The 26,005-nt window shown below is 41.3% G+C and overlaps 1 protein-coding gene across 4 annotated transcripts; it reads right to left on the bottom strand.

The window, feature by feature from the left end:
* Nucleotides 1-13,807: 13,807 nt before the first annotated feature.
* MRPL42 (mitochondrial ribosomal protein L42) lies at nucleotides 13,808-21,199 on the bottom strand. Of its 4 annotated transcripts, none has more exons than XM_065670354.1 (7): nucleotides 21,094-21,199; nucleotides 19,943-20,018; nucleotides 19,400-19,584; nucleotides 17,549-17,612; nucleotides 16,541-16,625; nucleotides 15,173-15,336; nucleotides 13,808-13,923 (listed from the first exon to the last, which is right to left on the bottom strand). In XM_065670354.1, exons 3-7 carry the CDS (start codon nucleotides 19,479-19,481, stop codon nucleotides 13,878-13,880), a joined length of 441 nt encoding a protein of 146 aa, XP_065526426.1. In that variant the 5' UTR covers nucleotides 19,482-19,584; nucleotides 19,943-20,018; nucleotides 21,094-21,199; the 3' UTR covers nucleotides 13,808-13,877. The 4 variants fall into 4 exon arrangements, with proteins under 4 accessions (XP_065526426.1, XP_065526444.1, XP_065526434.1 ...); XM_065670372.1 differs by having other exon boundaries at nucleotides 19,400-19,562; XM_065670362.1 differs by lacking the exon at nucleotides 21,094-21,199 and adding an exon at nucleotides 20,869-20,936.
* Between the last annotated feature and the right edge of the window lie 4,806 nt (nucleotides 21,200-26,005).

The following is a 26,005-nucleotide window of genomic DNA, read 5'->3' as shown; positions in this document are numbered from 1 at the left end:
AGTAGGAGGGAGGTGTGAAATGGAGAAAGAACCGAAGCAGCAGACTGAAAACTTAGCTTTTCATCAAGTAAATAAAAGAAGGTTTCTAATTGCCAACTAACAAACAGTAATTCTTCTAAACAGAGCCACTGATATGAAAACTAGTTTGTGCAAATGGGGATTTAAAATTTGTAAGTACAGTTCAAAGCAAGTGCTTTATTTTTAGTCTGTATTTTGGGGTATTAGTTCTAGGACAAATATTGCCTGTATGTATATGGTTATGAATGCTTCCGAGCTAGTTCTAGAGGTGTAGCATCCAACTGGACATGAAAGGCACAAACTTAAGGAATCTGTGATTTCTTTTCCAGATACTTTCTACTGTGCATGAACGTTTTGGTTTGGGCAGGGTATCTTCCATCTAGCAGATATTTTTAATTGAGATATGTGTTAGTAGTGAAAACATAAACAGTAAGAGTTCTTGAAAATCACAAGCAGAATAGATTATATTTCTGACTTGTTTTCAAACATGTGTGCTCAAAAAGAGAAGGGGAGGGACGAGTAGATTTATTTATTTTTCCTTTAGGCAAAAACCCTTTCATGACCAATGAAGGAGGCAACAACATTTTTACAGTAGTGCCTGTTGCTAGAAATGATTTTCACTTTGTTCCTGAAAAGTATGCCAAATTCACTGGAGAGCTAGCATGCTGATTTATTTATGTAATATGACGTGAGCCGGGGCGGGGGGGGGGGGGGGGGGGGGGAGAATTCATTTTTGGCCCAGCTGATTTTGCTAAATTTGCTTTGGTCTGCTGAAGAGGTTTACTGGTTTATTTAGCTAGATTTATCTAGCTACCTGAAAGAATACAAGGGGCCTTTCCTTGTTCTCTGCACCCCCACTTCCTGAAAATGCAGCACCTAATAGCCATTATCCATGACATACCTTTTGGTCAGATAAAATTTGCTCTACTTAAAAGGTCAACTATTGCTGATCGCTTATATCTATTTATGACCATATTTTGACAACTGTTCACCTGAACTGAGCTAAATAACAGTGTATAACTCCTCCCTGCCATGTGATTGCAGTGGCCAGGCAGCATGTCTGGTTCTCAAGCAGAGAAATATGACTATTTGAGCCTTTATCTCAAGCAAATTAGAACAAGTTAATCGTAGCTCCACACCACAAACAAGGTCCGCAGTGCGAGCCCTTAGAGAATTTCTCACTCAGCGGTCAGAAGAAAGGTTTGCTTATTTCACAAAGAGTTCCTAAAACAGAATAAATACAGCAGAGAGACAAGCTGCTCTTTCCAGCTGCCTGAGGAACAGAATGTTTTGATGAAATAAATAATGATGTATACCAAACAATTTTACTCTTAACCAGCTGCCACCTTATTTCCTGCCATTTTTATCTACTGAGAGGTGAATGCTTTAACTTTCTTGAGAATATATGTTTGGTAAAGGAGAATAATCAAAAATTCAGTGGATAATAATTCCTATGAATCAGTGGTGTTCTAAAAGAAAAACAGCACTTGTGATTTAAAAGCAAACCATCAAGAGGTAGCACTAAGAGAGCAGTACTTTGAAATAACATCCAGATTATTTTCTTTCAGAGACAGTGGAGAAGAAGAAGGATCATTTTCTTGCAGTTCAGTGGATAGGTAATCACTGGCAAGCATGAAACTCTGACCATAAAAAAAGGTGGCATTTAAATCCTTCTCTCATCTCATCAAGTGCTTCAAACTATTTAAAGCTTACAGTAGCATCTAAAGGCCTCAACTGTACTGAGTAAGAGGTTATTGAGCCACACTTAGGATCTTTAATTAAAACCAGTAAATGTGGAGCTTTTATAGTTTCTCTAATTTACTATTTACAATTTAAAGTAAAAACAAAATAACATAGAAATAATTTGATTGCACTTGTTAAGGAAAAGTGGAATGTGGTGACAGGGTACTAAGTATATATATGTATATTTAAAAAACTATTCATTTACACATCAGTTTTCACCTTATTTTGTGATAGGCTTCTTTATAAACAGCAGAATTCAGGTATGTCACTTTGTTATTTTGTGAATTGTCTAACTTTTAACTACAACTAGCTACATATTGCTGGAAGTTACCTGAGGATAATTTGTAAATATAGACCCTTTGACACCATTTTCATTTTCTTTCCTATTACAGGTCCTTTTCAAGAACACGGTAGAAAAAAATACGGCTGGCAAGAACTGTTTTGATAGGCATTTTAAACAGCTACTAGGAGAATATTTGCTGTGGATTTCAGTATTCAGATTATAGTGTAAGATGTGGCTGTACTATTTGTTTCCCTTCGGTTTGGGGCTATAAAAGGGTGTATATGTCTGAGAAAGGGTGTATAGGTGTATATATACACATACACCTATACACACACATGTTCACAACCACACTCTTTGAAGTTGTGGGTTTTTTGAGAAATGTATACTCGTCTTTGTCTTAGAAAAATCCTAGAGATAGCACAGCTGAAAGCACTGTGAAATCTTGCATTCTCGTCCTAGATGCTGCCAGAAAAAACAAGCCTTTTATGCTTGAGGAGGCTCGAGATGTTTTCCTGCCAGTTGCGAGCTCTACTTCTCAAACTAAAAGAGAGCAAGTAATGTCTGTGAAAAAGTTTTCCTGACAGACGGCATGCAAGCAGCTCTCCTGTGCTCTGCCAATCCCTAAGTAATTAAAGTTTCTTTGTTGGCGAAGAGTCAGTTCTGAAGCTAATAAGGAAAATTAAAACAGGTGATGCAGTGGCTATCTTCAAAGGGGAGAGTTTTGAGTGCAAAGTATAATGAAGATGAAGAAGAAACTGGGTTATATGTCTCTGAATAAATGGTCTTCCATCAGAAAAAAGATTAATTTTAAATTACTGTTCTAGTTCTTATATTAAAGATGGTTTAATTCTTCCAGAGCTATTTGGCCTGGAGAATGAATTCCTACAATTAAGTGTTTATGATTGAAAGTGCTGCCATGGAAAGGAGACAGATGAATATCATTTCAGGAGTACTGTGAATCATTAAATGAGTTGTAGAACCTTTTCCTGGGCATGAGCCACTTTTAAATTTCAAGCTAAGACTATAATAGACTTCAATATAAGGCCTGATGTGCTGCTGTATTTAAGAGTTTGAATAACAGAATAATCAATGTGTACTAATGTGCTTATATAATTTCCAACTTCTTACAGTTAATTGAAAATATGCTACCCATGGTATAGGTATGTGCTGCTCAGATGAAACACTCTTTTCAGATGAGTGCATTGTGAGTATGAGGTAATAAACTTAACCTGCCTCTGACGTGTTGGCTTCTTTTGGTTCAAGACAGGCATGGCTGCTTTCCCCACTTCAGTGTAAAGACAGGCTGGACGTGGAATGTCACACAAACCTGGACAGTTGACAAGAAAACAGTGCTAGCTGCCAGCTACCTTCTCTCTCTTTATTTGTCATGATTAGTGCTTGGTTTATGTCAGGAAGGCTCAAGGCATCATCCTGTAACTGACTGGCATGTTGGGAAGTTGTAAACTGAAATACAGGCCAGCCAGACAGACTGGCATTTTTTGGGCTCAGCAGAGGAAGCAAACACAAAGCTTCCTGGTTAGGGAAGGAGCATTGGTCCACAGCTTGCCTTTTCTTGGCACGGCCTGTCCATTCCCAGGATTGCTTACCCCTCCTGTAAGCAGTTTTGCCAGGTATGTGGAAATTAAAGCTCCAACAGTAGTAGATGGATAGACTAAATTGGATAGACTGCTTGAGGCAGTTACTGTCTCCTCTTGTGCTGTACCTGAACCATCCTTCCTGGGACTCCTACAGAGTGCTGCCTGCAGTACGGATGAGAAATTAACTCATACCTCTCCTCTTAAACAACTTCAGCTTTTGATTTGGTGTGATAAGATCAACCCCAGTTTCAGGGCAGCTCAAAACTGCAGTTGTTCAGGAGCAGCTTCGTGAGCTGTTTGGTCCTGAGGTAGCAAATTCTGTCATGGAGTGGGGTGAATGGTTGGGGGTGAGAGCAGTAACTCCTTCAGCCATCTGATTTTAATCCCTTACCATATGTGACTAGAAGTCCTTAGATGCCCTCTACTGCCATATACCAGAATTAACAGATGGCTCTGTGTAACCAAATTCAGATTTGCTGAAGTCTGTTATTATCTCTGTCTTTGTAAATGAACGGGGGAGGGGAAATAATATCCATAATTACTACAAAATATGCAAAGCCTTTTATAAAGTGTGAGTTTGGGCTAGACATCTTTTCCAACTTTCAATGTCATTGCCCTGTATTTCCAAATTTTAACACTATTTTTAGCATTCCTTTCAGAGCTCACTTCTCTGATAAATTTTCCCTCTGGGAATAAATTTGATCCAGAAAGATGCCTGAGGCACAGCAGAATTTTTACCCAGCATGAGAGGCCACATCATGCTAGACAGAAGGAAGCTGCAAAACCTGCTGCTGTATATCAGACCCTGTTCTGTGAAGGAACTAAAGGATGTGTTTTGCTATTTGCATAGGATAGAGCAGCAGGCAAGAGTCTGTATCTAAAATGGAATGACATTTCTGTCCCACGTTTGCCTGTGTTATGACTGGTTTGGTGTGCTGGCAGGCAAAAAAGCAATCCCAAGTCAAACAGAACTAGTCCTGGAGGGAATCAGCTCTACAGGCTCTAAGAATCAAGGTTCCTGACGCTGATTTGACTGAGCGGGTTTGCTCCAAATGAAATTAGCAGTCACATTTTGTGTTTTTAAACATGCCTGCCCTTTTCTGAGGACAGTCTATTACTGTTTATTTTTTCTAGATGTTTGCCAGTGATGTTACCAATAGAGGCAGGCATGGCAGGAAGGAGCACGAGCTTTCCAGTAGAACACGTGATGGCGGGGATCTGCTGCAGGTGAGTGAATGGGAACATATACAGAGGCCATGTAGCAGGACCTCTGTCAGGCCAATAAAAAGATAAAGCTTGGGTTCATCAAAGGGGTGAGCTTTCACACTACACTTTCCTTACTTTCCAGCAGTCCCCCACTTTCAGGCACACTGGTCTAGAATATGTTACTTACATTTTTCAGGAACTTTCATAATTTTTCCAGAACATAATCTCCAACTAACAGAAGTCCATAGCAAAATCTTGTTGCGAATGGGGGCTTTGTTCTGTGAGGCTATTTCTGAAAATGCCTGGCTCTCTGTTAGCCATTGCACAAAAGGCTGAAACATTAATTTATTCATATGCTTTTGTTTTCAGCGTGTTCATTCCTTTAACCCTTCCCCCTCCTTTCTCCAAGAAATACACGAAGCTCCTTCTGGCAGGTGGGCTACATACTTTGTGGTGGCAAACCTGCAAAGGTATACCAGTTTATAGCCCCCAGCGATGTGGTCCATTGCGTATATTTTTACTAGATCCATGTTTTTCCAATTTCCTCATGTTCTTTCAATGGCTTTTTTTTCCCCTTTTCTATCCATCGGGGAGTGGAATCCTGTGTCTAGGGAATGTAAATAGCAGCTGTTTCCACTCAATTTGCATTTATATACTTAACACTTCAAAATAGATTATTTCTAGAAGCTTTCACAATCTAGTCAAAATTCCTACTTAGTCAGAAGGACTGGTGAGATGTTAATGAAATCCCTTTGGACTGGCTGATGGAAAAGATGCAGCAACAACAAAATTCCCCAAACGACACATCCGTTATGCTTCTGACAGTTATACTTCCAACAGTCAACTGGAGCCTATCTTTTAATCTCCTGCATTTTCAGGATCAGTTCCTTGGGCTGTTCTAAGGGGGTGACAGTATGCCAGGTAAGGAGATGAACTGCTAAAAAATATGTGCTAAACTGCTACTGTATTTCTAGCAAAATTAATTTAGGAGTATACCTGGAAAAAAAAAAAAAAACCAAAGCAACACCTGGCAAGCTGTTGAAAGTCAACAGCTTATTTGCCAGTGTCACAGATTTTTAAATAAATGAACCCCTTCTGTCCTGAGAGTAACTGGAAAAAAAAGCCAGCTCTTTGGGTTTTATACCGGTATTTTCTTTTGTTGACATTTCATTTAGTAATCAGTAAGTGAAGATTTCAAGGATTGTGTCCAATTATTGTTTGGGTCTTTTTCTGCAGAAGCCTTTCACCTCATTATTTTTCCAAATGCCATAACTTGAACCATTTCTTGAGATTTCTTTGAACCTCTGAAGGCCGAGAATTACAGAACATTAACATTTAGTGACCTTTGGTATGGTTCTTTTACTCTGATGGGGACTGCTGAAGAAGATGCTTGCTCCTAAATCTGTATTTTGTTGGAAGTTACAAAAATGCATTTTTCTTCTCTGAATATTTAGTTTTGTTTATCCAGAAGAAAAATACTTTCATTTTTACAGGAGTGTCAACTGGGGCATTTCTGGACTGGACAATCTTTATGACTCGGGTTGCTTACAGAACAGTTGTTATGCATGGGAGTTGCTAGTTTTGACTGTATCACCAAGTCTGTACCACATTGATTCAGGCTTAGTAGTCTGAACAGACAAAACAGTCTGAGCTCAGGCTGTCTGTAAAAACAATGGTCCCAACTACCTGATTTCAGGAAGCATGCTTGTATTTCTAAATAAAAAAAGTGCCTGATGCCAAGAGGCTTGGCTTATATCCACACTAGCTAGGCCTAGTTCCCTCTAGAGCAGACTCTACTCATATCCCACATATCCCATATCCTTGGACTCTTTCTGGACCTATGGACTCAACATATAATTCAGATTTTTTTATCTTTCAGTTTGAAGCATCTGAAATGATGTTAAACTGTACTGCAGGCAGTGAGACTGGTGCTTTCCTAGGATGAAGTGAGGGTATGTATTTCATGTTCTGGATGTGGTAATGTTTGAGGGTGCATGATCAGCTTGAGCAGTTTATAAGAGCACGTAGGGTAAAGTCAGACAAGATGTGACCTTGGGAGCAGCGCTTGGTGTGAACTCTCCCCACAGGGATTTGGAGCCATTGCTTTAAAGAGGGCTAGATGGAACAGAGGGAAGTAACAGGTGTGAGGACTGAAAGCCAGAGCTTGCTCCTCAGCACGCAGCAGTTAAGGGCATGCTCAAAGGGACTCAGAGTCTGCAGCTGGGGACCGTTTCTGACCAACATAAAGGGTAGACCATAGGTATTTTGACTATATGATTCACTCTTAAAGAAATATAAGGCTTCTTATACATCTTTTCCACAAAATCATGAGCTAAAATCTTGGTCATTGTCCTGAGTTCAGCTGTAACAGTTATTTTTCTTCCTAGTTAGATGGTGGTGTGCTGTGCTTCAGCTTTATTCTGACAACAGTGCTGGTAACACACCAATATTTTAGTTGCTGCTAAGTAGCACTTACTGCAATCAAGGACTTTTTAGTCTCTCATGCCCTAACAGTGAGGAGGGGCACAGGAAGCTGAGAGGAAGCAGAGACAGGACACCTGACCCAAACTAGCCAAAGGGGTATTCCATACCACAGCACGTCATGCCCAGTATAGAAACTGGGGGAAGTTACCTGGAAGGCCCAGATCGTTGCTTGGGTTGAGCTGAGTATCAGTTGCCAGCTGGTGATCACTTGCATTGTGCGTCATTTGTGTTTATTGTTGTTTGTTGGGTTTTTTTTTTTCTTTTTCAGTTTATATTCTGTCCCATTATTATTAGTACTAGTAGTTTTATATTATGCTTAAGTTACTGAACTGTTCTTATTTCAACCCATGGGGTTTACATTCTTTTGATTCTCCCTCATCCTGCCTGCAGTGGGGGTGGGGAGTGGGGAAAATGGGTATGTGGCTCCAAGTTTCCGGCTGGGCTTAAACCTCAACAGTCATATTGAAGCAAAACACTCATACGGTTCTGAGTTGAGATTTTGTCCTTGGGCTAAGCAAGGACTGGCTAAGCACTGTGTAGGTACTAATCACAGCTGCTCTCAGTCAGGACCACCACTGCTCTTCTCATATGCCCTCATGTCACCTTTCAGCCTTTCTAGTGGCCTGTTTGGGCTCATTTCAAATCTTTTTCTTCAACAACTGTGGCCATATAAAGTCAATAAATTGTAACCCATGCAGCCAACATACAGCATGTTTATTTTAGAGCTGAGTATACAAATATGTGCTCTAGAAAGGGAATTTCTGTGCTGATTTTCTTATCTGTGCTTATGGTGAACTTACCATGAATTCTGATTTTTTTTTTTCCCTCTACTCTGGATAGGAAATCCTTTTTCTCAATCCAGTTCTAAAATCTGTGGAACTTGCTGCCAGTTTCCCCATCACTAATGCCAAGATTTTAACTGTATGAAAAAAGTGTGGGGGAAAGGCAGTTTTATAAATATATAAGATATTGTTGGAAAATGACAAGTGATCCCATACTTAAGCCAGTCAGGATTAAAAACTACAAAATAACAAAAAAAAAAAAAAAAAAGAAAAGGGATGTGGAGCCTTGTGCTACTGAATACCAACTGTTAACTAATTGGGGGTCAAGGAAAAATTCTTCCTGGCATTAGCTTATCACTCAGTTGAAAACCCCACTGTCTCTTAACTAAAGCAGAAGGTGAAGATGACTGCTGCAGCACAGCTCTGGTCCAGTGTAACTCCTACAGATGCTGACTTCAGAAAAATGTCACTTAGCTTATTATTTGTTTAAACAAATACATTGTATGTTTGAATAATAAAGACTAGCAGTATTTAAGAAACACTAATCCTTACATGAAACTATAAAGCTCTGTTAACATTTGCTAGTAGGAAATAGATGTTTGTACAGTAGAGTCATGCTTTAAGAGTTTAATCTTTTACTTCAATTCATTTTTATTCTACATGATAATGGCTTAATGTGGTAGCTTAGTTTAAGTCACTTTTCATCACTCATTTAAATATTCTGTGATACTTACATGGTTAAACTTCTACTAGTTTTGGCAGAGGAGAAGCTAAAAAACAGCTCTTCCATATTTTTTTTCTTTTTTCCTATGATACTCATATTTTGCTGGTAGGGAGATTCTTTTGCTGGGGAATTGTAAACTTTGGTAGCAGTCAAAACTGGCCATATTTAAAGCGATAAACTGCCTCTGGCCCAAGACTGTTTTTCATCTTGACAAGCAGTAAAGCTGGATATAAGCAGAACTGTTTTCCGTATTCATTACTTATTTGATTTTTCAGAAGGACTAGCTGGCAAAGTCTGTCAGTTCCATTGGTCATTCCAACCTCCTGTGGTGCCTTGAGGTAATGAAAAACTCTGTGATGCCTTGACTATCATTTCTCACCTACATCAAGACACTTAATAAAGTGGTACTCAGGGCTGTAAACTTCTACTTCTCTAGAAGCCATGCAATGCAAAATTGTTGAACAAACAGGCTGTTCGATGCATGCAGCTTCCACATAGCTCCTGCCTTCTGACGTGCAGAATCCTAACAGCTGTATTTATATACAGTGGAATTAACAGGCTGTGTAGATAGTATTTAAATTTTCAGATAATTCTGTGCACATTGCCCAGTACATTATCATTTATTGTGTTCACTTTTCTAGAAGTACCTACAGGTAACAGTTGTGATCATGAGCTCTTTAGAAGAGGTGCTGTAAAACACATAACTATCTTACTTCTCCTCTGACTACACACTGAATGAAACAACATCTTAAGTATTATCTTTCAGCATTGGAGGGTTGATTAAATATAAAGAGGTGAGATTAAACTCCTATATACAATGTATTCAAAGTTACAAATTAAATGTGTGTGAATTGCTCTATGCAGTAAAAACATGTACTCTATGCAGAGAAAACAAGAGTCCCTATGTATGGACTACATGCTATTGAAGGCTAGCAGGAGCAGCATTGTTGCCTTTATCTTAAGTTCAGTATTTTTCTTTTACATATATGATAAAGTCAAACTGCTTTCATTGTTCTGATGCAGGCCTCTCACCCTCAACTAAGTTTCATTCCCTGTTCATAGATGAGAAGGAGAAAGCACCTCCAGAGAACAGTCTCTGACATTCTAGGTAATAAAATCTTAAAGATCAACTGCCCTGGGTAGGTATTTTATTTTCCCCTGTCAATTTACTATAAAGGGAGCCTACAAAGACTTAACGCAGGCTTAGAGGTCTAACTAGTAGCTGTCTCAATCTTACAGATGAATCAAACTTATATCTACATTAGGCACACAATTTGTATGACGTTTATTCTAGTGACTGGTGAGCTTGCTTTAAGCCAGTTTTATTATATTACAGCATTAAAACAAACCTCTATTACAGAAGAGGAATGCAGTCAACATGTTTGATCTCTTCATTATATAACTTTGTACTGCTTTTGAGGGTGGAATGAGCATGTCAAATTACAGCTGAGCAGCTGCTAAAACTTGTAAAGACTGCAGTAACTGAGAAATGCAGTGTTGGCTTTAAATATGTCATTACTGTGACCTGTAACAGAGCTGCAGCAGCAACTTGTTCTAGTATAGCAGAATTTAGACATGGCAGCTGAAATTCGGACCCACTACAACAGTACAGGGACAAGAAGTGAACTTTCCTATAGGACTGAGTAACTGAAGGGGTGGGAAGGGATGGATGGACCACTCCTCCCTCCATTAATCATCACAAGGAGCTGAAGCAAAGACATGAAACTTGTCACACAGGTGTATTTGGCAGTTGGGTCCTGTTACAGCCCCACTGTTTTCAAAACCGGCAGGGTCTCCCTCTTTTTGCTTGAGCATACATCTCTGCCACATGCTGCAGACGTAACAGGCAAATCTCACAAAAGAACCCTTGACCCTTTGAATCCAACCACTTTCAGACTTGCTAGGGAGTTCCTTTTTGTTAAATACTTACAAATTTAAAGAAAGGCTAATGTATGTCTCTTACAGTGTTAAATTTGATGACATACCTAAATCCCGTTTGGTTTCGGACAAATCCAGTTGAGTAACTGTGCAAGACTGCCTCCTGGTGGTAGTCCCAAGCATCTGCAGAACAACATAATTTGCACATAGGAAAAAAGGCAAAAACCTGCTTTAAAAGCATGCTTCCTTTTTTTAAATTCAAGTCTAACTAAAGAAAGACCTTTCTTTTCATTAGGATTGAACTTCAATTTTAATGGTCTGAATCGATATTACTAAAAAAACCCCAAAATCAGTAAGACATACCAAACTGTGTACTCATCAACAGCAATGAGCCTAGTAAGGTCTGAAACACTTGGTAACTACTAGACACAAACCAAATGGCTAAGTGCCTAAAATTGGCTACAGAGACACCAAAGCAGACTTAACGTTGTATATTCTAGGCAACTAAGGTTTTCAATTAACTGACAAGTGCAACAGAAAACAGCCCAAACTAATTTTGAAATGGATTATCCTTTCACATAGAAGTGGGACAGGAATTAAATGGATGAATTTCTAATTCTAAGTGAACTGAAACAGATAAAGACGGTTCTACACAGTTGTTCGATATCTAGAAAAACTGGAGGACAGCTTGGAATTACTGTGAGAGCTGGATTTTTATTAGGTCATGCTTCAGATGACCCAGGAGAAAGATCAGTGGAAGAGAACATAGAAAGATTTAGAGTGGCAGCATGAGAAAGGGAAAGATTTTGAAGTATCAATTTTATGAATTAATGTAGTAACAAAGTGGCAGAGGCTACATGTGAAAGTGTTTTAGCCTCTGTCCCCAGTAACTGGTCAGAAGAGGAAGTACTTTAAAACAGCAGCCCAGCACATCATAGGTTTTTAGCCCTCAAAATACCTGAAAAGCATCCAAAAATGTCTGGGAAACATTGAGAAATCCAGCATTTCTACAGTGATTGTGGATGTTTGATCATAAACAGGGTCTGACAGGCAAGAACAGACAAATGTGATAACAGGAGGTTTCTGTAAAGCAAAATGTCTTAATAGTATTACACAGCACTAAGAAAAAGTATCAGGGAGAAGAAGGGGGAAAAATAATTCAAAGTTTAAATTAGTCCAAGGATGTCTTTTTCTTATGCTGGAGTAAAGTCAAGTGGTGACAAATCAGGTCTCAGCTTTCAGTAAATAAAGGGGGCTTGATTTTTATACAGTGGGACATGAGCAAAACAATAAGTATGAGATGGAAGCTGCTCACAGATGCACCAGTGTCAGTACCAGGAACCATGAATTGATAAAAATACTAAAATTTGTTGTACTACATATTACTAAAAACTATTTTAAAAGTTGTATTTTAAGCAGAAAAAAAAATGAAGTATTTTAACATGTCTGAACTTGCAGAGTAAGCAGTGATCCTTTCTCATAGACACAACAGACATTCCTTCATGATAGCATGTTTGTTATCACGTGAGCAACACATCGTATAACACAGAGCCAAAATCGCTTGGCTGGTGGAGGCTTAAACATGGACTCGGATATCTTACAAACATAACAGAGAATAAGCAAAACTATTTCATGCTTTGCCATCATAAACCACTATCAGCTAAACTGTCACTTGGATTTAAAAAATGCATTTTTAAAAATAATACCAACATAACAACTTCGACTAGCGTCATGTACGATTTTCCAGAAGCATTTAAAGGGAGGCTTTTACACACACCCAACATTGCCTTCTCTCATCCCCCCCAACTACAGGAAATTCAGGGAAAAAAGGTTATTCAGTAGTAACTTTAAAAAGTGTTCTTTGTAGTAACAATGACCAAGGTGAGAGACTATATGGTACTCGTAGCAGAACCTGTAGACAACACATGCTGGTAAAATGACACTAGACTAAAGCAAAGAAACAAGAACCTTCCTAGATTATCCAAGTTGCTTTGGAAAGGAAATGCAATCAAAATGTATGACATACATGGGATAGTTATTTTCTGATTATTTATAAGGATCTGCTTATAAATAATGTTCCAAGCTGACCCTTTCTATCTGAAGGCTGATGCCTAAAAACCGTAGACCAGAGTAAAGAATCTCATTTTCCTGAGGAAAATAAAAGGCTAGATGACAAAATATTATAATAGCAGAAACATTTAAGCACTACAAATTGCTAAAGCTATGAAGTAGAATAAAACAAAAATTTCTTTAATTTAAAGCATTTTATGTCATAAAGGGCAAATCCTTCCCCCTGGGTCAGCAAGAAAGAGCTGGGAGTCTTCACTAATTACCTTCCCGAGGCAAAGAACTTTTCCTCCCCTGAACTACAGCTATTCTGATTTACATAGGAACACAGCATCCTCACTGAACGGTAAACAGGGTGGGGTATAAAACACAAACCCAGCAACATCCTGTCCCAAACTATGAATACACACAGACATTCTTTCAGCTATTTGGGATTCCTGGGTGATTTAGAAAGGTGAGTTGTGATGCCTTGGATGCTAAAATGTAACCAAGATGGCCAGTTTTCAGTACCTGACAATAAGCCTTAAATACAATCACTTGGCTGATGTCAGATTCAACATGGAATCAGGTATCTTACAAGTGTAATAGAAGCTGCAAAACTATTTTTTCACTCTTCTCATAAATACCTCATATAATATTTTTTAATCAATACTCTTTAAGACCTCAGTGTTCAAGCTCACCTGCATTTCAGTTATTAGATTTCTAAAAACATAACTATCCTCCCAGAATAACACCAAACCCTAATGTGTCCAGTTCTGGACTTCCCATTCTGACACAAGACTTTATGCATTCACTTTACCAGTGATAAGCCTCTGACCAAGTTTAATCAGAGCACTCCATCACCTGCTGCATGCAGCTCTAAGACTAGGTCATGGGCTAACCATGCTTGTACAACAGCCGCACTGAACCCTTGCTTCATTAGTGCCATTTTGTCGTTTTTCTGTCAACTTGCTGAAGCAGAATAAGAATCAAATTTAGCTAAGCATGTTTTTGCTACAGCACTCGCACAGAACTGGCAAACATCTCACTTTCTGTAATTTTTATTTCCAGTAAAGGTTACTAGTAATGTGCTGATGAACAAAAAGTTGTCTCAATTATCGGTCTTTGGGAGGATTAGGATTCCTGCGTCTTCTGTGATACCTAGAAGAAAAAAAGGCTGCAGTGAATGAAAGCTTTGGACAGTCTTGGATTTCCCTCATGCTTTCACCCCCAGCAAGTGATCTCATGTTAGACAAGTGAAACACAAGTTACACAAGCACAGCCTATTCACCACTCATTAGATGTCATCTCTGTTGTTTGTGGAGTTACATAATGCTGATCATTTCTATTGCTACATCTGCTACAAGCATGCAATAATTCAGTCAGTTCTACAGCTGAATAGGTACAAAGACTGCTGTTTGTTCTTAATCCTTTGTCTGAAGTTAATTTTATTACACCGTCAGGTTTTCCTCTGGTTAAAGTGATTGCTACAGAACAAAGAGACTTGATGTTTAAAGGAGTGGTGCCAGACTGTACATTAAATAGTGTAATATTTTTGCAGACAAACTAAAAAACAAATTCTGACAACAAAAAAATTATCCCTATTTTTCCCTCTTAATTACTCACCCTAAATGAAGGAAGATCCTGTTTGAAGCTCATTAAAATGAGAGATACCCTTCGGACATAGAAAATTCTACCATTTCATTCATTTTATCTACCCCCAAAGCACAATAATTAAAGTTTTCTGGGGATAAAATAAATAAATAAATATTCTGCCTGTATCAAGCCTCCACAGCTATTAAATTAGCAACTACCAAAAGATGCAGTAGCAAACTGGGAAGAAGTAACAAACCAGAATGCTGGGTATTTTCGTGGGTCTACCTGAGTGTATATAGTTCCTCTTTAAGCTGTCCTGCACCTTTGCAGCTCTCCTCCTCCCAGCTTTCTGAATACAAGGCACACAGAGGTGCAACCTTCACCATTCAAATGGGAAATCTCTACTATTCTGAAGTCTGAGAACTGCCCTATAGATTTTTTTTTTCTGAAGAGTCATTAAGAAATAGACAGTGCAAGTTTCCAGGCTGTATCTGGTCATGTCCATTGAGGGTATTTTACCTACTAGATTCTTTTATGCAACTTTGATAACCATCTGAACTAGTAACTACCTAGATGGTATGAGAAATTTCTCCTCTGTGACATCTTTCATAGTGGCAAAGGCTACCAAAAGGGCAGCATTAAAAAACCCTTATGGAATACAGTTTTCCATTTACACAGTGCTGCATTTAAGATTTCATGCAACAGCCCACGTACTAACAGTATCCTGTCTCACATGACTTACCCCAGGTTGAATCTGGTCATTAAGTTATTCCTCTATTTCCCTCCAAAAGGAAGAAACATTGAAAATACTTACTGTCCCACAGGATACCAGCGATGTTTTGTTGTGTAAAACATTTTGCTGAGCTCTTCGATTGTAGGACCTTGATCGTTCTTTAGCTCTCTTTCATTCAATCTGGATTTCAAAACTTGATCGAGGTTTTCTTCTTTATTATTCACTGGATCTGGCCGCGGTATGGGCTATAAAAACAGTAGTGTATATATATTTCCCTTTTCTGAGAAAACTCAAAAACCAAGCTACACATATAGCATTACTCTTGACAGCTGAAGCCAAAGGAATACAGAAAAATGCCTGCAATTGTAAAAGCTGTTCACCACCCCCCACCCACCCAACCAAAGCACCAATGTGGAGCAGATGTCTAGAAAACTAATCACCCTGCATGCTACAGCTGATTACACTACCCCTAAAATCAGCACTGCTGTCATCATTACTGCTAACTTGACCCTTAAAATTCACCTGCGGAATCAAAAGCTTCACTTCTACTAATCCAAGAGTATTCATATTATTTCTATTTAGAAATTTATTCATAGTGATAAACATCACCACTAAAAAAGCTTTTACATGATGTGTACCTTGGAGAAGAATGTCACTTCCCAATTGTTTGTGCATCTGCTAAGACTAAGATGTTTGTTCTCAACCTGAAACCTAACTCCTAGCACCATTACAAGCATTTTTCCTTGGTTTAGTCTTTTCCAGAGACATATGCAACTGATAAATTTAAAAATACTGGTATATAACTTGCTGGCAAAGAGCGCTAAAATGTTTTAAGTTTTCAGTGGAGAATTTTCACACTGGGTACTTCAGCAACACGGCTACCATTTGTAGTGTTTTACTAGCATGAGAACTGGAAATTGAAACAAATAGTACACACTAGAGAAGCTTTTCTAAACTTACTTCCATCTGTGTAAAGAACACACTGTAAGTACTGCCGATAGATAAAAATTTGATAAAGCTTTTTTGTAGTGTTTATAAGCCAAGAGTACTGAAGAGAATTCAGAGCTTCAGTTGAAAACGGCAGCATTTTGTTATATTCTCTTGCCCAGACTGCAGCATCTGTACATCAGGATGTGTGAACTATAACCTGCATTCCATACATCCTCTTGAGGAGTACACTCACACAGACACTAGTTTTCTCTGAAGTGCACAAGTATCTGAGTACCTCATTTAATTCTATTTGAGTTACTATGCTATCTGAGCATTTCTTTCTCTGCCACTTTCCCTCAGTTCACCTAAGAACAAGGTCTTCATGGCAGCAGCTACATTCATTGTTCACTAACTTCACAGACATGCTGATCACATGCTAAAAAGTATCTCAGTATTTCAAATGAAGATACCCTCAAGACTCAAAATTATAAACTACTTACGCTATACATTTAGACCTACTTTTGTATGCTCATATGGAATCTCAAGCGATGGGTGGTAGCAGACAATTGTCTTCAAATCTGATGTCACTGCAAGTTCCACTTTGCTATAAAAATAAAAACTCAAACATATGCTTTACAATTTTCAGAAACACTAAACAAACAGCCCAAGTCCCCAAGAAAACTAGATTTGCCCCTGCATTTATGAATTCTTAAGAATCTTCTATAAAATAAACCCTTATAAATTAACAGTCACAAATACTTGATCTGAACCTCCTCTATTCTCACCACCATCTTCATGTTTCTTTTTTGGATAAAGAGGAAGAAAGGGCTAAAAGAAAGTAACTGGGTTAGGGAAAAAAAATCTCTAACGCTTCAGATAATTGCATGTAAAACTGTATCAAGAAATGGGGAAAGATGATGTCTAGGACAACATGCCTTTATAAGAAGTATAGCACTTACAAAAAAAAGAATAGGAAATAAAGCTCTGTTTGGGGTTCCAGTTTTTACACCTGGTACAAGATGACGAGCATGATGAACAGACACTACTCAGAGGTTCCTTGAGGAAATACGACTTTTTTCACCTTCCTTCCTGTTCCCATGACACATTATCTTCCTAAAACTTTGCAGGACTCGGATGCTGGTGTTTCCCATTATGCTTGTATTGTCTTTCATGGTTTCTACACAACTTTCTCATGCAGCAGACAAAAATACCTGGACTTTGTCTTAACAACAAGCATCAATGAAAACAACTGCTTTTAGCTATTTTCATAAATAAAACTGCAGGGGTACTGGGGTCAGCACCATGTTTAGAATGAGTCCTGCATGATTTTTCATTATGCTTACTTTTTGAAATACTGACTTCATAACTGTTACGATCAGAAACAGTACGTTAGTTGAAATTATTACGGATATCCAAAACTGGCAGAAGGTGTATTTGATACCAATATATGACAACTTCACAGCAGAGAAAATAGCCCTGGAATAAATGTCACATGAAAAGGCCACACATGAAAGCACATTTAAGTACCAGTTGTAGTCTTCAGGGAGAACTGAATATGTAGATTTATGACAAGCACGATACACAGCTCCATCTGGAAAAAAAAAAAAAACAAAACAACAAAAAACCCCAACAAAACAACAAAAAACCCCACAATACTACATGTAAAAACAAGCAGAGCTGTGCCAAGTTTAAGAATATTTACATTTGCATTCTAAATCTGAATTGGGGATTATAATAATTGTCAGTTTTCAATTAACAAAACCCAAATACTTCCTAAACAGACATTCACTTTACTGCACAGATTTATAGTGCAATCAAAAAATACAGTATCTAGGTAGCTATGGTCTACATTTACCTTTCCAGTTTTATTGTTTTTTTAAGGAAAACCACTATATGAACAAAATGCCTATAGATTTGACCATTAGAGCATATTCTTTATAAAGAATATGCAAAGAACATTACCTTATGACTTACATGCACGATCGTAATTTCATTCATAGCAATATTTATTATAAAAATAAAAAGAAAATTTTTACTTCACTGGTGACTTCTATATGTGCTATACAAAACACAAAACTATCATGTCTTGGTTGCAGTAACCCCAGAGAACTTTACCCCTTTCCCCAGGTTCCTGCAGCTCCAGTCCAGGCAAAGAAATCACTAGTAAATTACAAGTAGTAAAGAAAGCCAAAAGCATCCAGGACTGTACTAAGTGGATGGAGGGATGGGATTATCTCCCTCTACTCAGCACCTGTTACACCACATCTAGGTCCTATGACCAGTTTGGGGTCCTTTAATAAAAGATGAACTGGCACGAGTTCAACAAAGGCCCACCTAGATAGTCAGGGCTGCAGCACCTGCTCTGCAAGGAGAGGTTGAGGGATGGGAGCTGGCTCAGCCTGAAGCAGAGGCAGCTTTGGGGAAACCCAAAAGCAGCCCCCAGCAAGTGTTTATGATGGTTGGGGTTACTGAAGCAAGGGAGCCAGTCTGTTTAGCGGTGCACAGTGGAAGGACATGAAACACCACCCTCAATTGAAATTAAAGGCTCTGGCTGGATACACAGAGAAACACTTTCCTCATGAGGCCAGCCAGGCAGTGGACTGGGGCCCAGCCAGGCTTGCGCAATCTACTCTTGGAGACTTCAAAGGCGAAGCTGGACAAGGCCTTGGGCAACCTGGTGTGACTGCAGAGCTGAGCCTGCTCCGAGTGGGAGGTTGGACCACACACCACCCAAAGTCTCTTCTGAGTTTTCCCACAATTCCATTCCCATTTTCTCATAGAGTCATTTAGGTTAAAAGATACTTTTAAGATCATAAAGCTCTGTCGAGATACTGCTGCAAATAGTTCATATCTCTTCCTAGGATTCTTACTAAGATTTCTTTCTCCTCCTTGCCCACTAACCGCTAAAATGTAACATGTCCATTATGTTTTCTCAGTTCCTGTCTTTTCTACTGCCTTTACTACCTCCGCTGCATCTACCTATTGACACTCAAAACACACATAAAAAGGTAAGAAATAACATCGCTTTTTTTCACTTCGCTGTTTATATTGAGTAATGAGATCTTGCTGTAGCCTTTTTTCTCACCACCGTTTGAAAAAAATAGATTTAATTAAAATCAAACAGTGGTAAGAGGAGTGGTATTTACAAGCAAATTAATAAATTAGAGAAGCACCATATGCGGACCACGGAAGCTTTAAGAGGAAAAAAAGCCAAAACAAGATGCCCTTTAATTATCAGCAGAGAAGATGGAATATCAGACTTGACTGTGTTCAAATAAAAACTGACTTCCACACTTCCATTACTTTAAGCAGCGCAGGAAAGAGGCTCTCAAAGAACAAATTTTAATACAGGATTTCTACAGTTTTATCAGTACTTACTCTGCAGCAGGGCCTGCTTACAAGCTGCTACTGAACGCATCCAGAAGAGGCTGGGCCACACAGTTCTAAGTGATGTTGCCATGCTGGCAGCAGACAATGAACCAGTCCTGGACAAGATGGAACTCAAATCTACACAGTAACCTTTTTTCCTGCAGAATACCCTCTGAAAGAAACCAGTTTCAAAGCTGTTCAGGGTAGAAAAGACAAACATTTTAATTTCTTGAATATCATAAAGGTAAATAAAATGCATGCAGTAGATTCTTCATTATTTATCAGTGGTTTAGAAGTAATTTAGTTAAGATACTCACACCTGCCTCCCTAATAGCCAACGTGGAACACGACTTTATTTGCTGAGAGGTACTCTTTGAAGGTACATCATCAATGTTACAAAAAAGGTTTCCAAGCTTTGGTCTTCTCAGTTTTTAAACTAGTACTTTAGTTTTGCATCCCTCCCTCTGCATATTCCACAGAATTATTCCCAAAACATGCTTTCCTTGTTTGCGATGTAAATACCATTGCCACTATAAAACCAGAAGTACTTACCCTCAACACTTGCTGTAGTTACAAACTGGCTAGATGCTGCTGCCTTCATCCATCTCAAAAGCTATACACCTAAAAGCTACAAAATACCATTTAGAATACGTCAAATGTTACCCGAATGTCACAGAAGCAGAAAGACACATAAACAACTTAAGTTTTCATTTGCTACAGGGGAAAAAAAAATGTTTTGAAGAGGAATGTATAATGATGTCTAAAAACCACATAACTGGAGGCAGTTTAGACACACTCATAGAAATATAAACAAGAAATGAGACCTCTTTAAAACTACTTCATATTTAGTGCTTCAGAACATTACCAAAAGTGTGCACTTTACAGCTGCAGCAACTAACTGTTCATCATTTTCTTTACTGGTGACAAGTGCTGCTGAGTCTAGAGAACACTACCCTAGTGACGTGCTTTTAAAGCTCATTAAGAAAAAGGTGTGAGAAATGGGGTGGCTCTGGACCACCTTGTTCCAGGATGGGCTGTGACACCTGCCTGTCCTTGCCCTTGCCTCAAGGACTGTCCTCAAGGACAGTTCAAATCTGGGTGCTCCTGCCCCCGAGACAGCACACATTAAACCCTTAAAGGGCTGTCGGCAGCAAGCAGCAATACAGAACCTGGCACTTCTATTAAAAAAAAAGTCAACTTGTTAAAGCAAGCAAATGAGTGCCCATTATAAAACCAGATCTGCAGGCTATTAAACGGAACCATAGAATAGTCTGGGCTGGAAGGAACCTTAACTATTACCGAGTCCCAACCCCCTGCCCTATGCAAGGATACCTCCCACTAGACCAGGTTGCTCAAAGCCCCGTCCACCCTGACCTTGAGGATTCTAGCGGAGACTACAGACCACGGCACTTTAGCCCCCTGAAAGCACACGAACCCTGTTCCCCCACCGCAGTTCAGAGGCCTGCCCTGCCACTCGCCTGGTTCAGCCGAGCACACACAGTCACTAACGACAAAACCCAGGGCGGGCGGCGCGGCGCGGCGCGGCGCGGCCCAGCCTTGCCCCCCCGCCTCCTGGCTGCTCTTCCCGACCCGCAGACAGCAGCGCTTCCCCGACGTGCAGCTCAACAGCCGGGCCCGGCAGCCTCAGCCAAGCGGGAACAACGACCGTCCGCCTCCGTCCGCCACCACGGCGCGGCGGTTACCTTCGGCATGCCCTCAGCATCCCGCGGCCGCCGCGGCACAGGAACCAGCACCGAGCACCATTCCGCTTCCGCCGGCGGCCCCCCCCGCGGCACGCCGGGACGCGTAGTGCAGGCAGCCCTGTGGGCGGGGCCTACCGCGGGCGGGGTGCGCTGCCGCTTCCGCGCGTGCGCAGCGCCGTCCCGCCCCGGTGACGAGCGCTGAGGGGTTTAGCAGCCGGCTGCGGCGGCGGTAGGGTCGCTCTTCGGCTGGCCGGGCTGGCCGCTGGTGGCGGCGGGGAGCAACAGGCTGAGCCGGGGGGCAGCGGGCGGGCACCCACCAGCCCTCGCCCTCGGTGCTCCCTGGAGGTCCAGGGCGGGTTTCGGGGCAGGGCGGTGCTCAGGCGCCCGGGTTGGGGGTGCTGGGGTTCCCCGGGATCGGCTGTTCGACTCGGGGAGAGGGCTGGGGTCCCGCAGCAGGCAGCAGCGTTGATGTGGGATGCGCTACAGTGTTGTATTAGCTGTGGGGTGGCCCCCTCAGTTCCTGTCGTCTGAGCCATGGAAACAGAGTCGCTTAGGTTGGAAAAGATCGTGGAGTCCGGCTGTTACCCCAGGACTGCCAAGTCCGCCACTAAACCATGCCCCGAAGTGCCACATCTACACGGTTTTTGAACACTTCCAGGGACGGTGATTCCACCACCGCCCTGGGCACCCTGTTCCAGTGCTGAACAACCCTTTTGGTGAAGAAATGTTTCCTAATATCCAGTGTAAACCTCCCCTGGTGCAGCTTGAGGCCGTTACTGCTTGTCCTATTGCTTGTTACTAGGGAGAAGAGACCAGCCACCTTGCTCCATCCTCCTTTTAGGTATTTGTAGAGGGCGATAAGGTCTCCCCTGAGCCTTCTCTTCTCCAGCCTAAACAACCCCAGTTCCTCCAGCTGTTCCTCATCACACTTGTGCTCCAGGCCCTTCACCAGCTCCATTGCCCTTCTTTGGGCCCTCTCCAGGACCTCAATGTCTCTCTTGTAGTGAGGGGCCCAGAACTCAACTCAAGATTTGAGGTGCAGCCTCACCAGTGCTGAAGGGACATCCCTGACGTTATTGGTTATTTCACATGCCTGTGAGCACAACCTGCTTGCTTTCCAGGTTACATTACACAGGGGTTGCAGCCGCTCCCTTTATTCAGCCTGCCAGACTTCACGGGACCTGTAATACCTTGTCACAGGGAAGGCCTGAGCCTTACGTACATGAAATAGCACATTTCAAATGTTTAGGGCATGCAGAAAACTCACATGAATGCCCAGGCACACTGCTCTGGGGCTATTTGCTTTGCTTCTTACAGAGTCATGAAGCTATTTGAAGACAGTGTTACATTTGCGCACATTGATGAAGGACAAAGTAGAGACAAAACCCAGTCATCTAACCTGCTGCTTTGGTACCCGGAGCGGCTCAGGCACCATAAGCTTCCGTATGCCCATGAAGCGTCTCTAACTCACATCAGCCAACTGTGTCACAGTTGCTTTCACAGAATGACTCTTTCAGAGAGTCTGGGATAATGTCTCCTGAAGTGGCTGCCACCTCTTCCAGAGGTCTTCATGGCATCTTTTCTGGTCATAGGCTGCAGTGCAGCAGTGTCACACAGTCGTTGCTGGAAGCCTCATGATTTCAGCGATGTCTAACTTAGTTCTGTTGCTGCAGAGCTATAGTTACACTGATAACTTCCAGAAGTGTGGCAGAAGTATAGCCAAAAGTCATGACTCGAGAGCTGATTGTTCTCATTAGCAGTACCAAAGGTTCCTTTTTTAATTCATTGTTTTCCTGACTGTGGGAGATGGAAGATCTCCATTCTGAGTTTTCTTGCAATATTAGGCTCAGTAAGCTACAGAGAGAGGGGGCAGATATGAGCCAAAATGTTTATGTACTACTGGGAGAGATACAATTGAGGTGGGAGATCCCCTCTCCACTACAAGTCTCTGCCACATTTGTCTCTGTCATTCCCACCGAGTTTCTGCATTCAGCTAGAGCAGAGTCTGGTCCGGGCTCAAGCATCAGACTGAAGCAACACATTCCTACGTATCTTCTGTCGTGTACCAGCTCGTTATTCCCATGAGGAAATCATTGTAGTAGGGTGAGGGCAGTGCTTGAATGAAGAGTGGCCTTTTGAAGCTGAGTACAAGCAAGGTAGTGGTTATGCTGGTGGGCAGAGAAAACATGTTCAGGATTTTAAGCTTATCCTCATTTCCTAGGCTATATTAAGTAAAATTAAGGCTTCCCTGACTTATCTTGAAGGTGCTCATGACTGAGTTGTCGTTGCTTCTTTAAAAGGTTGCCGAAGCTCAGTGATGGTGACGGCTGTGGTTGGCACCTCTGATTTTTAGATGCGTTATTAAAAGGATATTGCTCATCCACACAGGAGACAAAAATCCTTTGCTGTTGAGTGAAAATGTTGACATTAACTCCCTTCACAGCTGGAGACCACTGCAAATCACACCTGCTTCTTTCTCTCCAGTGTAAGACACGTTGGTTTTGACTTATCCACTCTACATTGAGCAGCATCTATTGGAAAAAGTATTTTAAAACCTCTCTCTAGCTACTTACTTAGAAAATTGTCCTCTCGATATGCTTGGGTGTGGAGTCATCAATATAAGCCTTCTGTGGTGCTCCTGCATTACTGTTTCCTATACCCTGCAAAGTCCTGCACCTGGGTCAGGGCAATCCCAAGCACAAATCCAGCCTGGGTGGAGAATGGATTGAGAACAGGCCTAAGGCGAGGGAACTGGGGGTGTTACTCAATGAGAAATTGAACATTACCCAGCAGTGGCACTTGCAGCCCAGAAAGCCAACTGTATCCTGGGCTGCATCAAAATGAGTGTGACCAGCAGGTCGAAGGAGGTGATCCTGCCCCTCTGCTCTGCTCTTGTGAGACCTCACCTGGAGTATTGTGTGCAGTTCTGGTGTCCTCAACATAAAAAGGACATGGAACTGTTGGAACAAGTCCAGAGGAGGGCCACGAGGATGATCAGGGGACTGGAGCACCTCCCGTGTGAAGATAGGCTGAGGAAGTTGGGGCTGTTCAGCCTGGAGAAGAGAAGGCTGCGTGGGGACCTCATAGCAGCCTTCCAGTACCTGAAGGGGGCCTATAGGGATGCTGGGGAGGGACTCTTCATTAGGGACTGTAGTGACAGGACAAGGGGGAATAGCTTTAAACTGAAAGAGGGTAGAGTTAGATTAGATATTAGGATATAGTTCTTTACTGTGAGGGTGGTGAGGCACTGGCACAGGGTGCCCAGAGAAGCTGTGGCTGCCCCATCCCTGGCAGTGTTCAAGGCCAGTTTGAACAGGCCCTTAAGCACTCTGGTCTAGTGTGAGGTGTCCCTGCCCATGGTATTGGGGTTGGAACTGGATGGTCTTTAAGGTCCCTTCCAACCTGAAACATTCTATGATATCAATTTATTTGCTTTTATCGAGACATTGTTTTTACTCATCAGTGCCCTGTGTGTGTTCAGAGGAACTGCACACACACACTTACTCACAGGTCTGTGCGCTCTCACCAGACACAAGTTTGAAAAAGCAGAGTTTCTGATGCTGCTGCTGAACATGACCAATAGGTCTTCTAATGGTGGGTTTTCTAGGCTGGTGGTATTCAATTGTTAGCAGCTAAGGAGCTAACTCATCAATGAGGTTGTAAAGAATAGCAGAAGATCTTGAATGTGAAGGGGGTTTTGTCTGTTTGTTTGTTTAATAAATGTTGCACCACATTCCAGTCTGTACTGTTTGGTTTCAATGACTGTGGGGTTTTTCCCCACATAGCAAATGCTGCATGGCTCTCTGGAGGGAATTTCTGATTCCCCCCAGGAGAATCAGCCACCAGGAGGACTACTGGTACCTGTTGCCTGCTGCTCGTGCATCTTTAGTCTTCACTGCAGCAGAATATCACTTGTAAGGTTCATCAGAAATTGCTAGCAATCTTCTGTCCCTTGTGTGAACTCACTGGGAACACTTGATAGCCCTCTGGAATCCTGATTCACAAAACAGCCTTCACTAGATTTTTTAGATTCCCTGGCTTTATACCCTTGTTGCACAGCTAGCTTTAAATTATAACCCGTGGGCATTTCTGTAATGATTTCCTTCTGGAAATGTGTGCTTTCAAAACACCACTGTATTGGCAAGCCTCGTAACTTAAATCCTGGTTCTAAAAGTCTGCAATTGAAGGTGCTGCAGAACTTGATTTTTTGATACCTAAACCACAATGTCTGTTGAGCTTCCAGGCTATTTTTAGATGGTTTCTATAAAAAGATTCTTTTAGAAGACGGTGGGTGAGGTCTACCCCCTCCCTGATGCATAATGTTCTGTGAGTCTATTCTTAGAAGCATGTTCTGACAGATTACAACTTTCTGGTAGGGAGAGGGGAATTGCTTAAGGACAGCTTAGAAGCATGACTACACACTTCTCCAGCATGTCTGGAGATGGGGTTATTAATAACTGCCAATGGCCTTGCTTGCTACAGCAGGTTGTAGACAGCAAAGAGGAAACTGCTCACTCTGTATTGGCTCAGTGGAAAGGAGGTTGCTCCCTCCATTAATGGCAGAGATGCTGTGGAGGCTCTTATGGTCACCTCTGGGACTTCACGGCTTCAAAACCCTGGAAAATTTTCTTTCTAGGCTGCTGTCTCACTGAAGGAAACCCATCCCCTGTTCGTACTTGAACAGCTGGTTATGAACTTCTCCAGGAAATGGTAAAACAGTTGAGCTATTGTTAGGCAACAAGTGCTATACAGTAATGAGGGCGGCACTGCATTGAGTGGCTCTGTTGTACAAGAACAGATCTATAAATCAGAGCTGGCACCTGGCTTAGTGTGGGTTTTGTGTAAGTAGTTGCACACACACATGCACCTCTTCTGGGAAGTGGAACGTTGGGACTTGGCTGTTCTAGCTCTT

Source organism: Lathamus discolor, chromosome 1, assembly GCF_037157495.1.
Source record: "Lathamus discolor isolate bLatDis1 chromosome 1, bLatDis1.hap1, whole genome shotgun sequence".
NCBI lineage: Eukaryota > Metazoa > Chordata > Aves > Psittaciformes > Psittacidae > Lathamus > Lathamus discolor.
This window is presented reverse-complemented; position numbering and strand designations above follow the sequence as displayed.

Excerpts from the sequence above, each read along its gene's own strand:
- MRPL42 (XM_065670354.1), bottom strand. The coding sequence starts at position 19,481 with ATGGCAACATCACTTAGAACTGTGTGGCCCAGCCTCTTCTGGATGCGT. Across the intron at positions 17,613-19,399 it reads TAAGCAGGCCCTGCTGCAGA|ATGGAGCTGTGTATCGTGCT; the intron begins GTAAGTACTGAT and ends TTTTTTTTCCAG. Across the intron at positions 13,924-15,172 it reads CGCTGGTATCCTGTGGGACA|GTATCACAGAAGACGCAGGA; the intron begins GTAAGTATTTTC and ends TTTTTCTTCTAG.